The 24,010-nt window shown below is 39.3% G+C and overlaps 1 protein-coding gene across 5 annotated transcripts in view; it reads right to left on the bottom strand.

Moving 5' to 3' along the window:
- DDX11 (DEAD/H-box helicase 11) overlaps positions 1–24,010 on the bottom strand; it is a 249,208-nt gene that overhangs the window by 168,857 nt on the left and 56,341 nt on the right. For 4 of the 5 annotated variants that reach the window (XM_033952044.1, XM_033952040.1, XM_033952042.1 and 1 more), the window contains exons 7-10: positions 17,033–17,140; positions 5,925–5,981; positions 5,003–5,090; positions 3,757–3,959 (exon numbers count right to left, since the gene is read on the bottom strand). In XM_033952044.1, the coding sequence (XP_033807935.1) occupies positions 3,757–3,959; positions 5,003–5,090; positions 5,925–5,981; positions 17,033–17,140 (456 nt within the window). The remainder of the gene's footprint in view (positions 1–3,756; positions 3,960–5,002; positions 5,091–5,924; positions 5,982–17,032; positions 17,141–24,010) is intronic. The other variant, XM_033952045.1, reaches the window with a different exon arrangement.

The raw sequence follows: 24,010 nt of genomic DNA, 5'->3' as shown, positions 1-24,010 counted from the left end.
GTCTAATGTATCTGGGGCAATGGGGGATAAGAACAGGGTGGGGGTCTAGATTGTATCACCTATCTACTGAAAAGAGCTTACCAGGGTAAGTACATAGTCTCTTTTTCCAGTGCAATAGGTGAGACATTTTAGACAGATGGAATGTACAAAATTAGTCCTCAAAAAGCTAGGGAGGGCTTGCAGCACTCTTAAAAACGAAAACCCAAAAGCAGAGTCCTGTCTTCCTGCCACATCCACGCTGTAAAACTTGGCAAACGTGTGAAGAGAAGACTATGTAGCTGCTCTGCAAATCTCCTCAGGGGAAACAACTTGAGCGTCGGCCCACGGAGAAGCCACATTCCTGGTAGAATGCACCTTGACAGAAACAGGTGACTGTTTCCCAGAAAGAATGTAGGCTGATGAAATGGCCCTATGGATCCATCAGGAAATCATAAGAACATATGAATTGCCATACTGGGACAGACTAAAGGTCAATCAAGCCCAGCATCCTGTTTCCAACAGTGGCCAACCCAGGTCCCAAGTGCCTAACTATATCCCAAGTAGCAAAATAGATTCTATGTTGCTTATCCTAGGAATAAGCAGTGGATTTCCCCAAGGAATCTCAATAATAGCTCATGGACTTTATTTTTAGGAAATTTTCCAAACCTTCCAAACTAAACTAACTGATTTCACAACATTCTCCATGAATTCCAGGGTTTAATTACATGTTGTGTGAAGAAATATTTTCTCTGGTTTGTTTTAAATCTACTACTTAGTAGCTTCATCCCATGTCCCCTAGTCCTAGTATTTTTGGAAAGAGTTCATAGTTTCATAGTTTATTAAAAATTTGATAAAACGCTTCTCCTGGAATATAAAGCGTTGTACATTAAAAATTTAAATATGGATAGGGAGATTAGAAGTGTTGGGCCGACTAGCATTCCTCTCCCCGACGTCAATTCTTTCGTCGGAGAGGAAGTTCCATTCCAGCCAGGCAGCGATTGGCTGGCCCGGAACATCCTCTCCGACGGCAGAACTGACAGGATGGGCTCCGCGATCGACTCACGTTGCCTTCGAGATCTACCGGTCGATCGCGATGGATGTATTGGGCACCCCTGCTGTACAGTTTTGAAAGTTAGAAAAGCAATTTTATAGGTTATCCGATATGGGATAGGCAACCAATGAGCTTTCTTTAACAATCAAATTTTTTGGAACCCGAGATGATTTTGATGGCCGTATTTTGTATGAGTTGAAGGCGCCTAATATCTTTTTGACACAACCCTTTATATAATGAGTTGCAATAATCGATTTTGGATATTATAAGAGAGTGAACTATAATATTAAGAGAATTTGAGTCAAGAAGAGGGCCAAAGATCTTATCATCCTAAGTTTGTAGAAGCAGTTTTTGACCAAAGCACTGATTTGGGGACAAAATGAAAGTTTATTATCAATGATGACACCTAATATTTTGGTCGTTGGAGTAGATTTGAGAGGGATATTGTCAATGGAAACTGGTGCGACTAGCTGTAAACCTTCTTTCCATGGGAAAAGAACAGTACTTGTTTTTGAGATGTTTAAAGAAAGCATATTTCAATTTAGCCAATCGTGAATTTTAGCTAATTTAAGGTTAATGGTGGCAATATCATTTAAGTTAGTGGGGTCAACAGTGTGAAGAAGTTGAAGGTCATCAGCATAAGCATAGACAGAAAAAGTCAATCGATTGACTGAGGGTTAATAGAGGGGCCAGATAAATATTGAACAGTAGAGGGGACAATATGGAACCTTGTGGAATATCAAAGTTGATATTAAAAGACTCCTCAAAAATCAACCCAAAGTTCCATTGGAAAAAAAGTTTGTGTGCTAACCCATTCTGATAGATCAGCCAAAGTAGCTGCTAATATAGGCCATCATTGGCATGTGCTTTCAGTGCACCAAACTTTCAGCAAAGACCCTTGCATTGCTTATAAAAGAACTAAAAACTTGGACAACCTATTGAATCACAAGACTGCTGTGGCCCAGACGTCACAGGTTTCCCCTCAGGGTCATCACCCCTGTGGTTTATGCACTTTGTTTAACACCTCTCTAACCTGCAATACATGGAGTAATCCTCAAACTAAGAAAACCTATGTTCTTAAGCAACAAACATCTTGCATCACGTCTTGGGCTGTATATATAATCATTTGCCCTTGCCAATTGCTTTATGTGGGCCGTATGTTTAGATGTATTAGAACTCGTCTCATAGAACACAAAAGCAGGCCACTACAGCCCCCATGATTCCTCACTGTTTGCAGTTTTGTCACACGTTTGACCAATTGAGATGGCTTATCGTTGATTCCTTACCTTCCAATTTCATTGGTAACAAAAAAATGATATATTCAATATCGTGAACAATACTGGATTTTTGAATTTAATTCCATTTTTCCTGCGGGTCTAAATGAAAACATAGAATGGAATACTATTATTTGAATTTTGACCTGTGACCTTTCCAGTGACGTCTTTCCGGCCACTTGTTCAAAAGGCACACACTTAGGTTTTATCCCTCAACTGCCTCTGACGCAATGTATTATCTGCGTGTTGTCTTGCTGCTAGTGTTTTGAGCTCTCAAACAATTTTAAAGGTTCCTGAAGAAGGATGTGCATCCAAAACTGAAGCTCAGTTGAACCAACAATTTTTGAGTGGTCTCCATTTCATCTGCAGCCTCGCAGCGTCTCTGGGAGCCTGATTTTCTTGGAGCTCCTATCGAGATAAATGATTGATTTTCTTTTGATGTTTGTGCAGTTATCCTGTTTTGCCGAATGAGTGGGCACAGCTTTAGAGAGCACATAGATTAATTAATTATTTGGTGTTATTATACTATTATTACTGTTTCATTGCACACATGTGAAGACTTGATGATGGTGTGGTGTGTTGGGTTGGTACTAGAGAATGACACGGGGAAAAAATCTGTCCCCGTCACTGGACCACCGTCCCCGCCATCCCCTTCACCGCCTCATCCCCGTCGTCCTCTTCACCACCCCATTCCCACAGTATCCACCTTCCATCTCGCCACCTCACCGCCCTTCAGCACCCCTCCCGTGGTCCGTGCATCTCCCCCTTACCTTTGCGGCACGTTTTAAGGTTTGAGTAGCTTGTTGAAAGCCGCTGGAATGTTCGTGCAGTTGCATGCGTGTGTAGGCGGAAGCTTCCCCTCTGACACAACTGGAAGTTGCGTCAGAGGAGTAGCTTCTGCCCACACAAGCACGCAACTGCACGTACACTCTGTCAGCTTTCAACAAGTCTCAAGCCTTAAAATGCGTCACAAAGGTAAGGGGGAGGGAGGGAGATAGATAGATTCAGGTAGGTAGGAAGGAGGGAGGGGACCACGCACGTTCCCTCCCTTAATTGCAGGAACAAGGCCATTCACCGCTCCAAAGGGCAGTGGATGGACTTGTCCCCGTACCTGCGGTGAGCATCTTTCCCCCCTCCACCGTTTTGGTGGGTTACCCGTGGCTACTCGCGGCTAGCCTTGGGTAACATCCACCATGTCATTCTTTAGCTGGTACCCACACACAGATTATAGTATAGGACGTTAATTCGTTCACCTGACTGTTTAATCCACACTGAGGTCTTCTCACACATTTAATATTAATATTATTACATTATTAATTATTCTCTTTTTGCTGTGCCCTTCAGTAGGCACTACAGTGACACTTTTGGAACTTTTTTGGTATAGTCAAAAAAGAATAACATTGGTGGTGCTGAGAATTTCAAGGACAATGAGACAGGGCTGTAGCTTCTCACCTGAGCAGCAGGAATAGCAAAGCGACTTCCATAATATGGGCAAGCTTTGGCCTTCTTCCCCAGGGATACCAGCTGCTCAATGTCCTTCACCTCTACTAAGGCTTCATCCCGAAGAAACTGCATTTGCTCATAAGAGTAAAATGGACAGACAGCTCGACTCTTGTGTTGCCGTTTCTTCCCCTCTGACTCTTCACTTTTCTTTTCTAAGAGTTAATATCAGAGCAAGGAACTATCAGAACTCACTTCCACGTAGATAGAAACTAACTCTACTTACCTATAGCACTGAGTGGGGTTTGGATTAACAAATAACTTGGGCTCCCAATCCAGACAACTCAAAGGGAAAGGAGCAGCACATAGCCTCTATTAAAAAAATAATAGCCCATATTTTAAATGAGCATCCCCATGTGTAAATAGCAGCTTCTACATATGTAAATGGACAAACACATGTAAATGCCATTTTAGAAAACTGCCATTTATATGTGAGGATCTACACTATATCAAAATGGAAGAGGGGACATGTTGTGAGCTGACAACCTTAATCTATTTTCCATTTTACAAGAATATATATTGTTGGGACAAACATAGATGTCAATATTTACACCTTCCCCGAGGTATGCATATGTGCTTGCTGGAAGGGCAGCACTACCACTTGACAACCCTCCCCCCCAGGCAACACCAATTCTCCCCAACAACCAATCCCTCCCTGGCAGCAAGCATTCCTCTGAGCTCTTTCCTCACCCACCCCATCCCTTCAACATTACTCTCCAACCTCCCAGACTCCCGTATTCCATCACCCACCTCTGATTCAAACTCCAAACTTACCAAGGTTCCTGGTGTCTAGAGGAAACAGGAGCAATGCCCACTCTCTCCTGCTCTAAAGGGCTTTGGTTAAAAAAACACACCACAACTTCTAGTGGTGTTATTGTAATATTACTGCTGGGAATCAGGCTGCCACACTAGGTCATTCTGCCTGTTTCTGACACTGTGAAAAACAGGCATTGAGCTGTTCAATAGGAATGAAAAGAGAATGCAGCTCAATGCTCAGCTTCTGCTGCAATGATTCTTGCTTCTGTTTTTGGAGTTCAGTCTAAGGAGGCCAGAATTAAGGATTCTCTGAATCACCAGTGGATTTGAGGTTGGGGAAATGAGCAGAAGAGTTTGATCTTGCTGGATTTCTTGTTTGGAATGGTCTCCAAAGTATGCAGTGTGTTTTAAGAGCAAGCAACAATACCATCTTCATACATACCATACTTGTTCTTCTGCATTTCCATACAAGTGTCATTGATCAGCTGCATAGCACCCAGCCGCCGCACCTCCTCGTTCACGCACAGACTCTGTTGGGATAATGTTAAGTCTAAGTTGCACTAAAATTAGTGCAATAATAAATTGCATATCAACAAACATTCACTTTCAAACAATTTTCTTCATCTTAAAGAGTGGTGCAGATATACTTGGCTTATTCAAGGATAGTTTTATAAGGTTATAACATAGTACAGTGTTTGGGCATATTGGGGTCTATTTTATAAAGCTTTTTCCATGAGCAAAGCCTGTTTAACATGCAAAAAAAGGGGCTTTATTGTATGGCCAAATATACAAAGTACATGCATGGAAAGTATGCACATCTACTCTTATGCAACTGTACATGGGCAGAGCAGAGGCAGTTGCAATGTATGTATATAGTTTATAAAATGTTTCTCTACAAGTCTATATGCACACCCAGCTTCATCAATTTTTTAAAAGGGTTCCAAGCAGTGGTGTAGTAAGGGGGAAGGGGAGTCTGCCCCAGGCGCCCTCTTGGTGAGGGCGCAGGTACCTGTCTTCCTCTCCACCCCCCCACTCTGCCGCACATGGGTGCCACTTCCCTTCCTCCGTACCTCTATAATATTTCTGGCGTGAGCAGCAATCCCCAACCTGCTATCATGCCAGCGCCGGCTCTTCCTCTGACATCGCTTTCTGGACTCGTGCCTAGGATGTGATGTCAGAGGAAGAGCCGACGCTGGCGCGTCAGCAGGTTGGAAATTACTGCTCGTGCCAGGAAAGTTACAGAGGTATGAGGTAAGGGAAGTGACACATGTGTGCAAGAGGGTGGCGCGCAAAGAGCGTGTGGAGGTGGGGGAGAGCAGAGAAGAGGGCGGAGGAAGGGCGCCACTGCCCCAGGTGCCTCTCACCTTTGCTACGCCACTGGTTCCACGAAAATTATAAACTGGCGAGTCTGACGTTGGTGACTGGAAAAATGGTAAAGTTATAAAAAACGAAATTACTAAGCATATACATAAGCATGGATTAATGAGACAAAGCTAACATGGAATTAATCAAGGGAAATTTTGCCTCACCAATCTACCACATTTCTTTGAAATGGTATAAACGTGGATAAAGGTGAGCTGGTTGATATTGTGTTTCTGGATTTTCAAAAGGCATTTGGCTAATTAACTCATGAACAACTCCTGAGGAAATTGGAAAGCCACAGAATAGGAGGGTGTCCTATTGAGGATTAAGAATGAGTTAAAAGATAGAAAGCAGAGAATAGGGTTGAATGGTCAGTATTCTCAATTGAGAAGGGTAGGTAGTGGAGTTTCCCCGGGGTCTGTGTTGGGACCGCTGCTTTTTAATATATTTATCTAAAGATGGGAATAACTAGTAAGGTAATTAAGAACATAAGAATAGCCTTACTGGGTTAGACCAAAGGTCTATCAAGCTCAGTAACTCGTTCTCACAGTGGCCAATCAAGGTCACAAGTACCTGGCTAAAACCCATAGAGTAGCAACATTCAATATTTTTATTTATTTATATATTTATCTTTATTTAACATTAAAGAAGGAAAAATAACATCCAATAAGGAAATATTACATATAATATTCATAAATGTACACTGAAAATAATCCACAACTAAGGAGAGAGATTCAAGAACTGTCAAGGGCAGTTGAATTCAAGAAAAAAGAAAACGTTAATGTCACGATCCTGGCACCGCCTACCCGAAGGGCTAGGCAGAGTGTCTGTTCACTGCCTATCGGGAAATAGGCTGAGTGTCCGCTCACAGGAACTCTTATGTTCAGAGAGGATTAGGCACTAAAGCCCGCATTCCTCCCCTCGAGGGTCACCCAGGAACTTCTGTTTCTAGGAACTCCAACTATGCTCCTTTCTGTTGGGAGTCCATTAATGAATCCCCCTATCAGTTCAGGGTGAGGTCCCTCTTGACTCCTCAAAATGTCCCCCCAAGGATTGAGGGGTCCACGCCAGAGCTCCTCTCCCTATCAGGAGTCCAGTTTAAGGTTCTAGGAGTTTCTTTTCTTTACAAATCACCACTTTTCTCTGCCACTTGATTCTTATGCAAATTAGGATGCAAATTTGTTGTTCAAGTCCAATGGCCAGGTCATTCAGACTTTACTATTGGGCAATAGAATACACCGGAGCAATAGGGATAGCTGGTTCCTACCACCACCCACCTAGTCTTCCACTATGACTAGAACCACCCCTGTAGGAACTAGTTGAACCCAGCTATTCCCTGTTTAACCCTGGGTTACCTATTACTCATGGGCACTCTGAGAAGAGATAGACTCTGATGTAGCCTTCCCTCGGGGCAGTACTCTCTCACCTGATGGGACATACACCTCATCACAGTTAACAATATACTCGTAAATACAGAGCAAAATCAGTTGTATATAATTCTAAACGGTCTGGACAGTGATATCAGTAGGGCGTCTCTGGGGCTACAGAAGCAGCCTTGCCCTCCAAGAAAAATTGTAATTGGTCAGGTTCATAGAAAACATATCTATTAGCTTGATAATTAATACAACATTTACAAGGAAAGCGCAGCTGAAAGGTAGCTCCTAAACTCAATACAGATTGACGTAGCATTAGAAATTTTTTCTGCCGAGTCTGCGTCCACTTAGAGACATCAGGAAAAACGGCTACTTTACTACCAAAAAATTCAACATTCTCGGCTCTAAAGAATAGACGAAGAATTGCTTCTTTGTCTTGTAAAAAGACAAAAGTCACAAGTGTAGCCCTTGCAGAAATTTCAGACTGTGAAGATTCTAGGATTTCTGTAATATTAAGTGCTGCTGATTGATGTTCCAAGTCCTGCTTTTTCTTTAGGAATATTTAAGTAGTACAATTTCTGTAATGGGGGTATAACTGTCTCAGGATACTTAAACACAGAGGTTAGAAACTGTTGGAATAGTTCCTTAGGCGATTGTAGCCTGGAGACTGGAAAATTAATCAGTCTAAGATTTAAATTCCTATTTGCATTCTCCAGGTTCTCAATCTTCATGGCCAGCAATACTTTATCCTTATAATTCAAATTAGAGGAATTTTGTAACTCTGAGACCTGCTTTTCGACTTTGTCCTGATGTTGAATTTGTAGCTCTGAATTCTTTATTTGAGTTGAGGAAGTTTATGAAACAGAAATAAAGTGAGAGCATACCTTGTGAAGGCTTTCAATAGCCTCCCAGATTGCTTCTATGGTGGGTTTTTTAGCGGGTTCAGGAAGGAGGAGAAAGACGTTGAGGAAACTGCAACCATAGAATCCACAATGGAATTTCTGCTTCATGGACCACGCTGAATCTCAGGTCCCCCAGTCGCTGTAGAATGAAGCTGAAATTCCAGCGAAGGTGGAACCGCCACCGGGGTCAAGGGTGAGCTAATCAGCGCTGGCGGAGTAAAGATCGCTGCTTCCTACAGCACTGTCAGCGTCCCTGACAACATCCCAGGGCGTAGGGGAACTCACGGACCAGTTGAGCTCAGCAAAACTTCGCTGTCCAAAATCGAGGTCAGCCCCCTTCAATCAGCCGAAGCACCCTGTACAACTGGGATAGCATAGGTGGTGACTACTGACTGGCGTATTGGCGGTGTAGCAGAGAAGGCAGGAAGTCCACCTCACTGTTTTCATCTACGCTTCAGCATGAAGAAACAGCTAAGAAAAGGCAAGTATATAAATATTATTTTGCTGGCATAGCAGGAGCTTCCTGCTATGCGACTTGCTCCTTCGCCATCTTGAATCGCCTCTCTCCGATCCTAACATTCAATATTCAGTGTGGTTTAAATGGGAAGGTAGGCTCCTGCCTACTTAAACCACACTGAGGGAAAAAGGAAAGAAAAAATAACTTGATATACTATATTTTTGGGATTACAATCAAAGTGATTTACATATTATATACAGGTACTTATTTTGTGCCTGGGACAATGAAGTGTTAAGTGACTTGCCCAGTCACAGGTTGCTGCAGCAGGAATCAAACCCAGTTCTCAAGGTTCTCAGGCTGCTACATAACCACTAGATTACTCCTCCAGCTGCCAATATTCAGGGGCACTTAACAAAGCAGTGAGGTTGAACATCAGCTCTGATCATCCCATTATAGGCAGTGTCAGAGTAATGCTCTCCATACATCCAGCAACTGTAGAACTTTGACTTTTTTCTCCGACACTGTGGGGAAGAATGCCAGCAATCATACTTCTTGACTGACACAGAAAACCAATACTATCTTCAGCAAAAAGGAAGGCACCAAGCACAGGGAAACCCCTGCATCTAAAATCTTCAGAAAGGGTTCTCTGCAGGAGAACGCCTGCAACTCCAAGACTCTTCTTGCCCATGTGATAACTATTAAGAAAGCTATCTTCACTGAGAGATCCATCAATGACTCATACAGGGCTTTGGTGAGGCCCTGTAAGATAATGTTAAGGTTCCACAATGGGACGCAGTGTTCTCCCTAGCGCCTTTTAGCTCCGCACTCTGCACGGCTAATTTAGGTGAGCGCCCAGCTGTCATCTCAGCCGCAAATTTGCCTCAGTCTGACTTTTTTTTTAAGCGCCAAAAAGCAGGTTTTCAGCTTTTTTACAGTTGCAGTTGGAGGCAGGGGCTGCAGGCTCATTATGACCGAGTGGGTGAAACAGGAAGAACCCCGACGTTGTTTGCTTTTGTTCTGCTGTTTATCCCGTAAAACAGGCTGGACATTGGTTCGCCTATCTCCTACACAAAGTGAAACCAATCCGAAAGAGGAGAGGCAGAAGCTAGCAGCTGTGTGCTTCGGTAACTGCTGCTGGCTAATGGAAAAGGAGGGAGAAGGTGCCTAAAAGGAATAAAGCAGGTCTGAGAAATAGATTCGCTACAGGCTAAAGCGGGAGATAGGGCAGGGAGGGAAGCTTATAACTTGGTGTTCTGGCTTGCTTCGGGCCTTCCTCACTGCCGGGTCCTGCCTACTTTCTGTTTCCGTGAAGGCAGGACCCGGCAGCGAGGAATGCCCGAAGCAAGCAAGAGCACCAAGTTGTAAGCTTCTCTCCGTCGCTGACCTAACTCCCGCCTTAGCCTGTAGTGAATCTGCCGATAGGGGGGGGATGATGACGGGGAGGAGAGAAATGCTGCTGCTGCTGCACCCAATTTGGAGGGGAAGGAAGACCAGGGAAGGGAAAGGAAAGAAAGATGCCAAGACTATGGGAGGGAAAGGAGATACTAGACCATGGAGGGGGAGGGAGAAATGTCAGGGCATATGGGGGGAGGAGACAATGGGGGGGGAGGAGACAGATGTCAGACCATGGGAAAGGAAAGAAGGAGGGAGAGAAAGGAAGGAGTGGAGATGCCAGATAATGGAGGGGGTGGGGGAGATGTGCTTCTATCGTTTTCTCTACTGGAGGGCCCGTAGCGTCTGGGGCTGGTTGTCACTTTTGGATGAGGCCGTTCTGGGGGCCCCTCTGGTCTGGCAATCCAGATTTCTTTTCTTTTAAGCTGACTTATTCTTTTCTACCCTTTCTCTACTTCGGCCTGAGTTCTTGGTGTGGGGATGGGTGGGCTCACGGGTTGGTGAGGGAGAGGGGTAAGTTATTCACCCATGCAGAGGCTGGCCAAACCTAGTCATTATGGGATATGCTTGAGGTTTCAGTTCAATATGTGTATCGCAGATTTTATTGTTCTTTTGGCCAATTTCTCTGTTCTCCGGCAGCTCCGGATATTTTCCCGGCTTGTTTCTGCATAAACCCTTGTTTTGCTGTTCCCTCCCCCCATGGGGTTTTGCGGGAGGGACAGGAGGGGGCTGGTTATTTGTCATGGGGGTTTTTATTTGGATCTTCCAGGGAGATGGGAGGTTTCCTGTTAAGCTGGGGGAGCGGAAGAGATGTGGAGGGGCAGGGAGGGGCAGGTAGGAGGGTAGGGGGAGGGGGATTAGTTGGGGATTGGAGTGGGGAAGCAGGTGGCTCCATCAGGTCAGGGATCACTCTTCATCTCAGCTCCGGTAGTCCTAGAATTGGTAGGAGTTGGATGGGGAGAGTACTCGGGTTCAGGGGGATCTTTTCTTCTAACGTTTCTTAGACCCGGGTTTGGGAGAGAGGCTGGGTGATTGGGTGTATGCAGTCCTTTTTGGTAACGGGGAAGTGGAAGGTTAGGGGAGAACTTTCTGGGAGGGGGGAGAGGAGGGGCAGGTCTGGGAGTGTGTATGTGGTGTGCTGTGGATGCATGTGGGATGGATCGTTCAACAGCAGGGTGGGGGGAGGGATTTAGCAGAAGGGGGACCGTAGGAGCACTGCTATTTCCTGAAGACAGGCCTAGCTGGGGGACCTGGTCTTTGGTTTGTTTTTCCTTTTTCATCTTTTGGTACAGTGGTGGCTGTTTCTGCTTAGTAGGAAGATAAGATAAGATAAGATAAATTGGAGGAGTAACTTAAGAACTTATAAAAATCTTTATTAAAAATAAGCATTCTAACTACTATGCTCAGAAGGTTATTTAAATTTGTGAATTCTTTAACTGATACCACTTCAATAATAAGACCATATAACGAAAAATGTTCGTCGGCTGATACATTAGCAAAATTCTTTAATAATAAAATTTGTAAATTAAGAGTTAATCTGCATTCCAATATGAATGATTATGGTAATCTTCAATCAGTTCGATTGAGCGAAGGTTCAAGAGTTGACATGTTCTGGAATAATTTTGATATTCTTGATTGGCTACAATTCATCACGCTGTATAATAGGTATGTTAAACTGAACTGCTTATTAGACACTTGTTCACCAATTATAATGAAGAATGCACCAATTACATTTAAAACGGATTTGTACAAATGGATTAGTTTCTCGTTGATAAATGGGTCATTTCCAGAAGAGCTAGGTCACAATTTGGTCACTCCTATTATAAAGAACTATAAAGAATCTATATCAGCTGAAACAAATTACAGATCTATTGTAGGCATACCTTTGTTTTGTAAAATAATGGAAGGTTTGGTCAACCTAGAATTAGTAAAGTATTTAGAAAAATGTAACCTTCTTCATGATCATCAATCTGGGTTTATGTAAGGCTTTAATACGGAAACCGTTATGGCTTCCCTTGTTGATCACATCCATGGTCTATTTAGTCAGGGCACTAGTGCATTAATTCTTCAGCTAGACCTCAGTAGTGCCTTTGACTTGGTAGACCATGAGATCTTACTGGGGTGTTTAGATGCCATGGGAATATCTGGAAAGGTTTGGGATTGGTTCAAAGGTTTCTTAAAAAAAAAAAAAAGATCATATCATGTATTTACTAATGGTCAATATTCTAACTCCTGGAGTAACCCCTATGGGGCACTTCAAGGTTCCCAATTATCACCTACTTTATTTAACATTTATGTTGCTCCTTTGGCGGACTTTCTACAAAGTCTGAATGTGATATTTCACATCTATGCAGATGATATCACTGTTCTGATACCAGTTACTTCCATTATTACAGAGTTAAAAAATCAGATTACTTACATCTTAAATCAGATTGAACAATGGACCATAAATTTCAAGTTGAAATTAAACACTGAAAAAACTAGATTTTTTTCTTGCTAGTCCAAATGATAAAATCATGGACAAGATTCTTAATCTAAGAGGCCTTGAATATCCTATAGTCTCCTCTCTAAAAGTTCTGGGAATTACATTGTCATCTAACCTTAGTGGAACATACTGATATACTTGTAAAGAAATGTTTTTTTGCATTATGGAAATTGTGAACCATCAAAAAATATTTTGACCCAATTCCGTTTAGATTGCTAGTGCAGGCGCTAATTCTTTCTATTCTCGATTATTGTAATATAACCTATCTGGGATCCTATAAAACAATACTTGGAAGAATGAGACTAATCCAAAATGCAGCAGTTAACTTAATTTTTGGGTTGAAAAACAAGAACATGTCAGCCCTTATTACCAGCAACTGCACTGGCTACCTGCAGAAGCTCAAATACTTTTTAAATTTGCTTGCTTTTGTTATAAACTGTTGTCTGGATTATCTCCATATTACCTTATCTCTCATTTAGTTATCATCTTTTTCTCATAATGTTGATTGACCCACTTTATCTCTTCACTTAAACTCACAGTGGGATCTGCTTCTAGTTTTTTATATGCTGAAGCATCAGTCAAATGACGCGCAGCCTCCTGGTTGTAATCACTCTTGTTTAGGACCATCTTGTTTAGGGTAGACATCAAGCGTGTGGAAAGTGTCAGTGGTGTAATAACACCATTGAGGGGACGAGGTGGGAGGTGCCAAGAAAGCATGAAATAATAGAGTCAAGATCCATCACAGATTGTAACAGCAGGGGAGTGATTTATGCAATTATATGCCCCTGCGATCTAGTATACATAGGTAGGACTAGCAGACCTGTGAAGGTTCGTTTGACGGAGCATAAATCCCGTATAAAGAACAAAAAGAGAGAGGCTCCGATGGTTCAACACATGATTGAGTTGAACCATTCTATATTAGATCTAAGATGGAGAATCATTGATGACATAGGCGAGGGGAGGGTGGGTGGTAATACTGAAGCAGCTTTGAATGTCAAGGAACAACGATGGATCCACCGGCTCAATACGGTGGAGCCGATGGGTTTAAATGCAGAAATAGAGTGGTCTACGCTCTACTGATCTTCCTGGTATTTGGTTGGGGGTTCCCCTTTAAATTTAGATTTTGAGCATGATTGGATGTCTAGTGTGTGACGTAGAGGGGTTGGTCTTAAGATTAAAGCTCTTTAAATAGCGCTAGTAAAGACGCCGCCGCCATCTTGCTGATAAACTTTAGAGCGGTGTGTATGAGCGGCTTATGGTGAGTAAATGTAAAAATGGGGGTGAAAGTAGACTTTAAAATAGGATATTGCTGGCGTTGTACTGATATGAGATATTATTTATTCATAGTATGGATCCCTGACGAAGCGGAAGCGAAACATGTCGGGTCCTACCACTGCATTTTAGAGATAAGTACAATCTCAATAATTTAAGTATTTAAAGATTTAAAATTGATTCAGAAAAAATTTCAAAGTTGGACCGGTGAGGAGATATACACTCAGTACTTCCCGTTTAAAAATTATATTATAACGGTTGGAGGTGGGTGGTTCTGAGGTCCATTAGAAAGTCATTAGAAATGCTTATCTGAAGTAAAAGTTGAATAAATACTGTATACGGAGGAAGACGCTTGGGATGTGATTGAAGTGATACGATTGAAGTTATCCCCAAGAATAAGTACTCAGCCTATCTTTTTGTTTCAACAATGGATGGAAGAGGCATCCCCCTGAAGCGGCGCTGCGTGGGCTCAGGGGTTCTCCAGCAGCTGGCTTCCTTGAGGCGGCGCTACTGCACCCAGCACCCAACAGGTACACACCCCTGAGCCACCCATCACCACTTCCTCCCAGTTCCTTGGCACCTTTTGGGTTGTGAAACGAATTGTCAGTGTTGCCATTAAGGCCTATGGGGAAAGTTGCTATGATATATAAGTACTTTGGATTACAAGCATGCTTTTGGAACGAATTATGCTTGTAAACCAAGGTGCTACTGTACTTCTGTTTGGTGTTCACAGAAAAAAAACATGGAGAAAGACCGCAATTGGTCAGCAAAGTTACACCTGAGAATGGAATGGATATTGCATCGTACACAGAAGAAAGTGTTTATGAACAACTTGAAAAATTGACGGTGGACAAAGCTATGTGACTAGATGGGATCCATCCCAGGATATTGAGGGAGCTCTGAGAGGTTCTGGCGGATCCTCTTAAAGATTTGTTCAATAATCTTTAGAGACGGGAGAAGTTCCACTGGACTGGAGAAGAGAGGATGTGATCCCACTTCACAAAAGTGGTTATAGAGATGAAATGGGAAACTACAGCTATTGGAAAAATAATGGAAATGTTACTGAAAGAAAGGATAGTGAAATGCTTAGAATCTAATGGATTACAAGATCTGAGGTAACATGGATTTACTAAAGGTAAATTGTGCCAACAAATTTGATTGAATTCTTTAACTGGGTGACCAGAAAATTGGATCAAGGACGTGCGCTAGATGTAATTTACTTAGATTTCAGCAAAGTCTTTGACTCGGTTCCTCATAGAAGACTCTTAAACAAACTCCATGGGCTAAAGTTAGGGCTCAAAGTGGTGAACTGGATTAGAAACTGTTGGTAAATGGAATTTGCTTGGAGGAGGGTCAAGTGAGTAGTGGAGTGCGTCAAGGATCGGTGCTGGGACCGATTCTGTTCAATATCTTTGTGAGTTACATTGCTGAAGAGTTAGAAGGTAAGGTTAGCCTTTTTGCGGATGATACCAAGATTTGTAACAGAGTGGACACCCCAGAGGGAGTGGAAAACATGAAAAATGATCTGCAAAAGTTAGAAGAATGGTCTAGCGTCTGGCAACTAAAATTCAATGCGAAGAAGTGCTGAGTGATGCATTTGGGGGGTAGAAATTCTTAGGAACTGTATTTGCTGGGAGGTGAGAGGCTGAAAAGTACAGATGGAGAGAGGGACCTTGAGGGTGATTGTTTCTGAGGATCTAAAGGCATCTAAACAGTGTGATAGGGCGGTGGCTGTAGCCAGAAGGATGCTAGGCTTTATAGAAAGATCAGTAACCAGCAGAAAAAGGGAGGTGTTGATGCCCCTGTATAGGTCATTGGTGAGGCCGCACTTGGGAGTATTATGTTCAGTTTTAGAGGCCATATCTGGCAAAGTATATAAAAAGACTTGAAGCAGTCCAGAGGAAGGCGATGAAAATAGTAAGAGGTTTGAACAAAAAGAAGTATGAGAAGAGACTGCAAGACCTAAATATGTATACTCTGGAGGAGAGGAGGGACAGGGGAGATATGATACAGACGTTTAAATACTTGAAAGGCATTAATATAGAAGCAAATCTTTTCCAGAGAAGACAACATGGTAAAACTAGAGGGCATAATTTGAGGTTACATGGAGCAAGACTTAGGAGCAATATAAGGAAATTCTTCTTCATGGAGAGGGTGGCAGATGCCTGGAATGCCCTCCCAAGAGAAATGGTAGAGAGGAAAATGGTGATGGAATTTTTTTTAAAAAGCGTGGGATAAAAATAGAGGATCTCTAATTAGAAAAAGTAGGATGTAAATTAAAGAACTAAGGCCGGTATTGGACAGACCTTCATGGTCTGTGTTCCATATATGGTGATTCGGTGTAGGATGGGCTGGGGTGGGCATCAATGTGAACACTACTAATATAGAAGTTGAGGATGTTGGATAGGCTGGAATGAACTTGGACAGCAACTTCAGTATTTGGAACCTAAGACAATACCAGACTTTACAGTCTACGGCCCAGAAATATCAATGAAGAGACAAGTTAATCTAATCATGTATTTTTTATTGGGTATAACATATGGGCATACTGGATGGACCGTTCAGGTGTTTATCTGCCATCATTTGCTATATGTTATTATAAAAAAGAAGGACTTTTCAACAATGGATTCAATCTGAGACCCCCATCTTTTTGGCAATGTTAGAATCAAGTATAGTACATACATTTATATTATGGGAAGCATTGTTTAGCTATTTGATATCTTTATATTCAAACTCTCAATGTGAGCACAAGAAGGTTTAATTGAACAATCTATATCTATGACCATCTTCAGGACTTCCTTTTGTATTGTGGTATTGATAGTTAGCTCTGTTTTAATTTTGGGGTTTTATGGAAGGGGTGGGATGGGGTCTGGTTGATTCAGATTATTTGATTTCAAATGGGGAAAAGACTATAAGTGACAAAGTCTCCACCCTACTACAACTGGGAACAGGAAGTGAACTGTCACTATTATCTTTTGTATACAATGTTAATTCAAGGTTTATATCCATTTAGTAACTCTGCATTCTCGATGTTTCATGTTTTGTGCTACTTAAATTAATAGAAATATTTACAAATAAAGATTTGAGGTCTGGGTAAAAAATTACCTACAGTATTTAAAAAAGGAAAAGAAAACAGAAGAACATTTGGCAAAGAAGCAATTTCCCTTCTGTAGTCAGACAATGTATTGTGAAAGATTCTATTATACTCGTATTGTATTGTGCACAGTACCTGCCTGGAACCCAGAGACACCAGCCTGATATCCTTGACAAAGGGACTCTTCTGTACTTCATGCACAAACTGAGCCAACTGAGAATGTGTTCGACTACAATAATAAATCTGTAAGGGGGAAAAGAAGGGTTGAAACAAGCACATGCAACAAACTTTCCTCACCTCTAATTAAATATGTAAACATCACTCATTGCCAATACAGAAATTTAGTTAGTTAGTTTTATAGCCCGTCCTCCCCAGGAGCCCAGAACGGGTTACAAGGATACGTACACAGTAGTTTTCAGGATCAATAATGAGCTACAGGTTTTCGATAACAAATATGCTATGGGGAAACTAAGAACACACATGCTATAGTGCAGGGGTGCCCACACTTTTTTGGCATGCAAGCTACTTTTTAAATGACCAAGTTAAAAATTATCTACCAACAATAAAATTAAAAAAAAACACAAAGTACACTGTACGCATAGAAAATGTTAATCATCATTTACATTCGGGGAGGGTTTTCAAAGAGGTCAAGGTAGATGACTTTAAAATATGCAATGTCACCTCAGTAACAACTATACAAAAATAGACAAATATACCCCCCTCCTCTTTTACTAATCCGTGATAGTGGTTTTTAGCGCAGGGAGCTGTGCTGAATGCCCCGCGCTGCTCCCGACGCTCAAAGGCTCCCTGCGCTAAAAACCGCTATCACGGTTTAGTAGAAGGGAGCCATAGTGCAAAATATAGACAGCAGATATAAATTCTTAAAATGGACACATTTTGATCACTAAATTGAAAATAAAATCATTTTTCCTACCTTTGTTGTCTGGTGATTTCATGAGTCTCTGGTTGCACTTCCTTCTGACTGTGCATCCATCATTTCTTCCCTTCTTTTTGCCTCCTGCATGCTTCCTCTCCTCCAGATCTCATTCCATTCCCCAACCAACTTCTCTCTCTGTCCCTCTATGAGTCAAACTTTTCTTTCTTTCTCCCTGCCCCCTCCCCTTTCTTTCTTTCTCTCTCTCTCCCTGCCCCCTTTCTTTCTCTCTCTCTCTCCCTGCCCTCCTTTCTTTATTTCTGTCTCTTTCTTTCTCTCTCCCTGCTCCCCCCAAGCCACCGCCGTTGATTTCTCCCTGCTTTCCCGACACCAGGCCAGGAGAATGCATCTGCACAAGTGCTGGGCCCACAAGCTTCCCCACCTCCACCGTCAATTATGACATCAGAGAGGAAGTTGACTCTAGCAATTAGAAGAATGCCCTGTTCTGGTCTCCAGAGGTTTCCTGACAGCCATAATAATAATAACTTTATTCTTCTATACCGCCATAGTCGAAAGACTTCTAGGCAGTTCACATTCGAAGAAGGCTGGACAATTAGACGAAATACAGGAGGTAAGAAGAGAGGGTTACATAAGAAATAGATAAAGGAACAGCAAAAAATAGCAAAATTACATCGAGGTAGAGAGAGAGGGAGAATATATCATTTATTTTTTTTTTTTTTTTTCCATTATTTTTTATTTTCTAATTTTTCATAAAGTGTACATAATAATAAATTACAGTTGATAAATGCATATTATCACTTTTATATCTAATACATTATATATCTGAATTTGATTTTCCCCCTCACCCTCCCCCCTCCCTTTCATTACTTTAATATAATATTTTAATTTTCAAATTTTTATAAAAAGTATACAACATATTAGAATACTATTTGTAAATATTCAATAACTTTTTTATATTTAATACAATATAATCTAAACAAATTTTTTCTCATTTCCCTCCCCCCACCCTTTTATTACCTTTTATTCATACGTTACATTTTGTATAATAAATTATAACATACTATGTATAAATTAATTTTTCTTACCCCCCCTTTATGTGTGTCATAAAAAAGATCCTTAAAAGAAGAAAAGAAGAAGAAAACATCATATTATTTATTCATTACAGTATTTTGTCAATGGCCCCCATATTTTTATAAATTTAGTATATGTCCCCTTTTGTATTGCTATTGTTCTTTCCATTTTAAAAATATGACATATTGTATTCCACCAAAATGTGTAATTTAGGTTGTTGTAATTTTTCCAATTATTAGTTATATGTTGGATGGCAACCCCTGTCATAATTAATAAAAGCTTATTATTTTCTGGTGAAATTTGACTTTTTATTCTCATCATTGTTCCAAATAAAATTGTATCATATGATATTGCAATATGATTTTCCATTAATTTATTAATTTGTGGCCAAATTGAATTCCAAAAAATTTTAATATAAGGACAATGATATAATAAATGATCTAATGTCCCTGGTTCTAGATTACAGTGCCAGCATCTATTAGACTTAGAACTGTCTAATTTTTGTAAACGAGTAGGGGTCCAAAAAGCTCTATGTAATAAAAAGAACCATGTTTGTCTCATAGATGCTGACACTGTACATCCCATTCTCCAAGACCAAATTAGTGGCCATTGAGATGCATTAATTTGATGTCCAATCTCAATGCTCCAAATGTCTCTTAGACCATTTTTTGGTTTTTTATTTAAATATCCAGATATTAATTTATACCACAATGCGGCTTGATGTCCTAGGAAGTCTGCTTTAAAGCATAAGAACTTTAAACTATATTGATTGTTTAATGATTTCCATTCAGGGAACCCAACCTGAATGGCCTGCTTCAATTGCAACCATTTAAAACTTTGTGTTTTATTAAGACCAAATCTATGTTGCAATTGTGGAAAATCCAGCAGTTTACCTTCTGAAATAATATCATCTAGAGATCTAATGCCTGCATTAATCCAGTTCTTCCAAAGGATTTGTGCTCCGCCAATTTTGATCTTGGAGTTTATCCATATGGATTGATTAGTTGATTTGTATATTGGGATGGGTGTTAATTTATCAATAAATCTCAATGTTTTCCAAGTATCCATTATTATTTTATTTTCTTTGTATCTTTTAGGTATATTAATACTTGGTAAATGAACTAAATTTAGGGGAAACATAAGGCGCCATTCCAAATATAACCAATCTGGTGCATTATCTATAAGTTCTGGGAGGATCCAATACATACCCTGACGTAGAATATAGGCTTGATGGTACCTATAGAAATTTGGAAAATTTACCCCTCCCTCCTTAATTGATTTTTGTAAGGTTACTAAAGCTATTCTAGGTGTCTTACCAAGCCAAAGAAATTTTGTTAAAATTCTATTAAGCTTTTTATAAAAGGACCCCTGAAAATAAATAGGTATCATACTCATTTGGTAGCAAACTACAGGCAACATCATCATTTTAATAGTTTGAATTCTTCCCCACCAAGAAATATGTAATGGGTTCCATTGCTCACATAACTCCGTAACTTTTTTTAATACATATTTTTCATTTTCTTTTACAGTATCTTCAATTGTTTTTTTTAACTTGAATGCCTAGATATTTAAATCCTTCTTCTTTCCATATGAATGGAAAAGTATCAAATAATCCTTTTACACAGTGAACATTCAAGGGTATAATTTCAGATTTATTCCAATTAATTTTATAACCTGAAAATTTGCCAAACTTATCAATTAATTCCAATAAAGAAGATAAGGTAGACTCTGGATTTCTCAAATAAAGCAAAATATCATCCGCATAAGCCGAAATTTTATATTCCATATCTGAATATGGAATACCTTGTATCTCCCTCGTTTGCTGTATTGCTAACAATAAGGGTTCCAATACAACATCAAATAACAAAGGAGATAAAGGACAGCCTTGTCTAACTCCCCTCTGTAATTGAAAACCATCAGATATCTTATTATTAATATTTAATCTTGCAATCGGGAAGCTATACAATGTTTTTACCATTTGTATAAATCCAGAACCTATACCAAACCATTCTAAAGCCTGATACATAAAATTCCATTCTACCCTATCAAATGCTTTCTCAGCATCTAATGAAACTGTAAAAGCCGGTTCATCCATTTTTTTTGATAAGTTTAGCATGTGAAATAATAGTCTAGAGTTATTGGAGGAATGTCTTTTAGCAACGAAACCCGTTTGATGCATATCTATAATATGTGGGAGAGCTTTGGCTAATCTCAAAGCCAAAATTTTCGCCAAAAGTTTATTATCAACATTTATCAAAGATATAGGCCTGTAGTTTGAAACCAAAGTAGGATCTTTATTTGGCTTAGGCAAAACAATTATTATTGATTCAGCCATAGTACCTTTTATATTACCTTTTATAAGTTGTGTCTGATATAATTTTAATAATTGTGGGGAAAGGATATTTTGAAATGTTTTATAAAATTCTACTGTGTAACCATCACCACCTGGAGCGGATCCAACTCTAAGAGATCTCAATGCTGTTTCTAATTCTTTTAATGATATAGGTTCTTCTAAACTTCGTTTTATATGATCAGGAATTTTGGGTCCATTAATTAAATCTAAAAATTTTTTTCCATCTTTTTGTTTCTCCAAATAAGGTTCGGAAGAATACAGATTCTTATAAAAATTTAAAAATTGTTTTAATATTATATTTGTTTGATTTGTTATTATACCATTATCATCTTTTATTCCATTAATATTAATTCTCCTTTTTTTTGCCTTAAGATAATTTGCCAATAATTTTCCCGCCTTATTAGAATTTCCATAATACACTGTTTGCTTGGAAAACAAATCTTTTCTTATCATTTTTGAAGTTAATTCATTATATTTACCTTTTGTTTTCAAAAGAGCTTGTAAAACTTCATATTCCCATTTATTTATCAATTTAGCTTCTAATATTTTTATTTCTTTTTCTAATTCTATATATTGTTTTTTGATCTGTTTCCTAATAAAAGCTGAATATGATATAATATTACCCCTCATAGTTGCTTTAAATGCATCCCATACATTCTCTATAGATGTATCTTCCACTAAATTTGTTTGAAAAAATTCATTAATTTGTGTTTTAAAATTTTCCAAAAATTTGTCATCCACAAGCAATGCATTATCAAATCTCCAAAGAGGTCTATTATTTTCTAATTGATCTAATTGTAATTCTATCCATATTCCCGCATGATCCGAAATGATAATAGGATCAATGGAGGCTTTAATCACCTGTTGCACTTTATTTGTTGAAACAAAAATATAATCTATTCTTGAAAATGATTTATGAACCTGTGAACAAAATGAATATTCCTGATCATTAAAATGAAGAATACGCCATATATCCTTCAAATCACATGATCGAACTAAATTATCTAGACCTAAAGATTTAATATTTTTACCTGGTTTTTTTATCCAATAATGGATCCATTACAGCATTAAAATCTCCAGCCACCACTAAATTAGAGGCAGCCAGTGGTAATAACATATTTTGTATCTTTTTGAAAAATTCTGATTGATTCGAATTAGGGGCATATATATTAAATAACGTCAGGGTATCATTTCCCATACCTATATCAATATGTATCCATCTTCCATGTGGATCTGAACTTTTTACCTTTATATTGGCCATACATTTTTTATTTATAAGAATTGCAACCCCTGCTTTTTTACCCACTGCTGGAGCAAAAAAACATTCCTTTATCCATCCACCTGATAATTTCTGTGATTCCTTCATATTAAGATGGGTCTCTTGCAGACAGTAAATATCCGCATTTTGCTTTTTTAAAAATGTTAATATTTTTTTCCTTTTAATTACATGATTCAGGCCATTGACATTAATAGAATATATTTTAAAAGACATTATACATTTTAATACTTTTCATTATCTTATTCTTCCTCTCCTCTTTCTTATTTAATATCCAAAAAATTTTCTTCATGACACACATATTTAACCCTAATGTATCTCCCTTAATTATTCTAGTAAATATTCTCCTTATCCCTCCCTTTCCCACCCAGTACATTGGCTGCTTAAGGATACACATTGGAACTGTAATCCAAACATTCTCCTCATTCCAGGCAATCAATATTCAATATTTAAACAAATTTCCCTTCTATCTATCTATATTGATCTTTTATATCTTTAATCATTTTCCATAACATTTCATTAATGTATCATTATCCATTTAATAATATGTTAATTTGTATTTCCTTAGTATTATGATTTCAACATATAATTATTTTAAACATATATGTAGTGTATTATTTAATAATTTTCCTATATTTTGTTCTTTCTTTCTTGTAATTTTTATTGTCTTTTCTTTATATTGTTTTCCTCCTTTTCTTCAGATATTTCGATATGTCATATTTTCTAATTTTTCATAGAGTCTTCAAAACCATCTTAATGTTCTATGTTAAAATATCATAGGTTCTGGTTTAGAGAGAAAATCTTTTAGTTTTTCGGGATCCTCAAAATATAAGGATTTGTCTCCAGATGATACTCTCATTTTCGCCGGGTAGTATAGACCATATTTAAATCCTTTTTCTTTTAGTAGAGGTCTCATGTCTAGTAGTCTTTTTCTTTTGTTTGCTGTGTTTTTGGCAAAGTCTGGTAAAAACCATAATCTTGATCCTTTATAATTTAGGTTTTTATCTTTTTTTGCAGCATTTAGTATCTCTAGTGCTTGTTGGTATCTCAGCATTTTGAAAATTATTGGTCTTGGTCTGTCTTTGTTTTCTAAATTTTTAATTGGGATTCTATGCGAGAATATATCATTTAGAGGCTTCTGTTTAGGAGATGAATTTGTCAAATAGAATGATTTTAATTGATTTTCAGAATGCACCGTAGGTCAGACTGGCTCTGTTTATGTAGTTGTCCACCCAGGACTGCTGTTTGCCTGCTTGGAACTTGAAAGTCCTGTCCAGAAAAGATTTGTATTTACAGCCTGTGATTTTGGGGTAAGTAAATATGTTTTGGTTTCTGGTTGATCATATGGGGTTGTAAAATATGAAGTGTGGTAGCAGGTAGGAAGGCGCTAGAGTCCAGAATGTGCCAGAATTTGGAGTGGGTCCAAGCTCATCTGTGGCTACACCACTGGCATAGAGATGGTCAGTGTAATCAAACTGAACTGAAAGCTTAAGAAATAAACTGCTAACATTTTATTAA

Source organism: Geotrypetes seraphini, chromosome 7 (assembly GCF_902459505.1).
Source record: "Geotrypetes seraphini chromosome 7, aGeoSer1.1, whole genome shotgun sequence".
Classification (NCBI taxonomy): Eukaryota; Metazoa; Chordata; class Amphibia; order Gymnophiona; family Dermophiidae; genus Geotrypetes; species Geotrypetes seraphini.
This window is presented reverse-complemented; position numbering and strand designations above follow the sequence as displayed.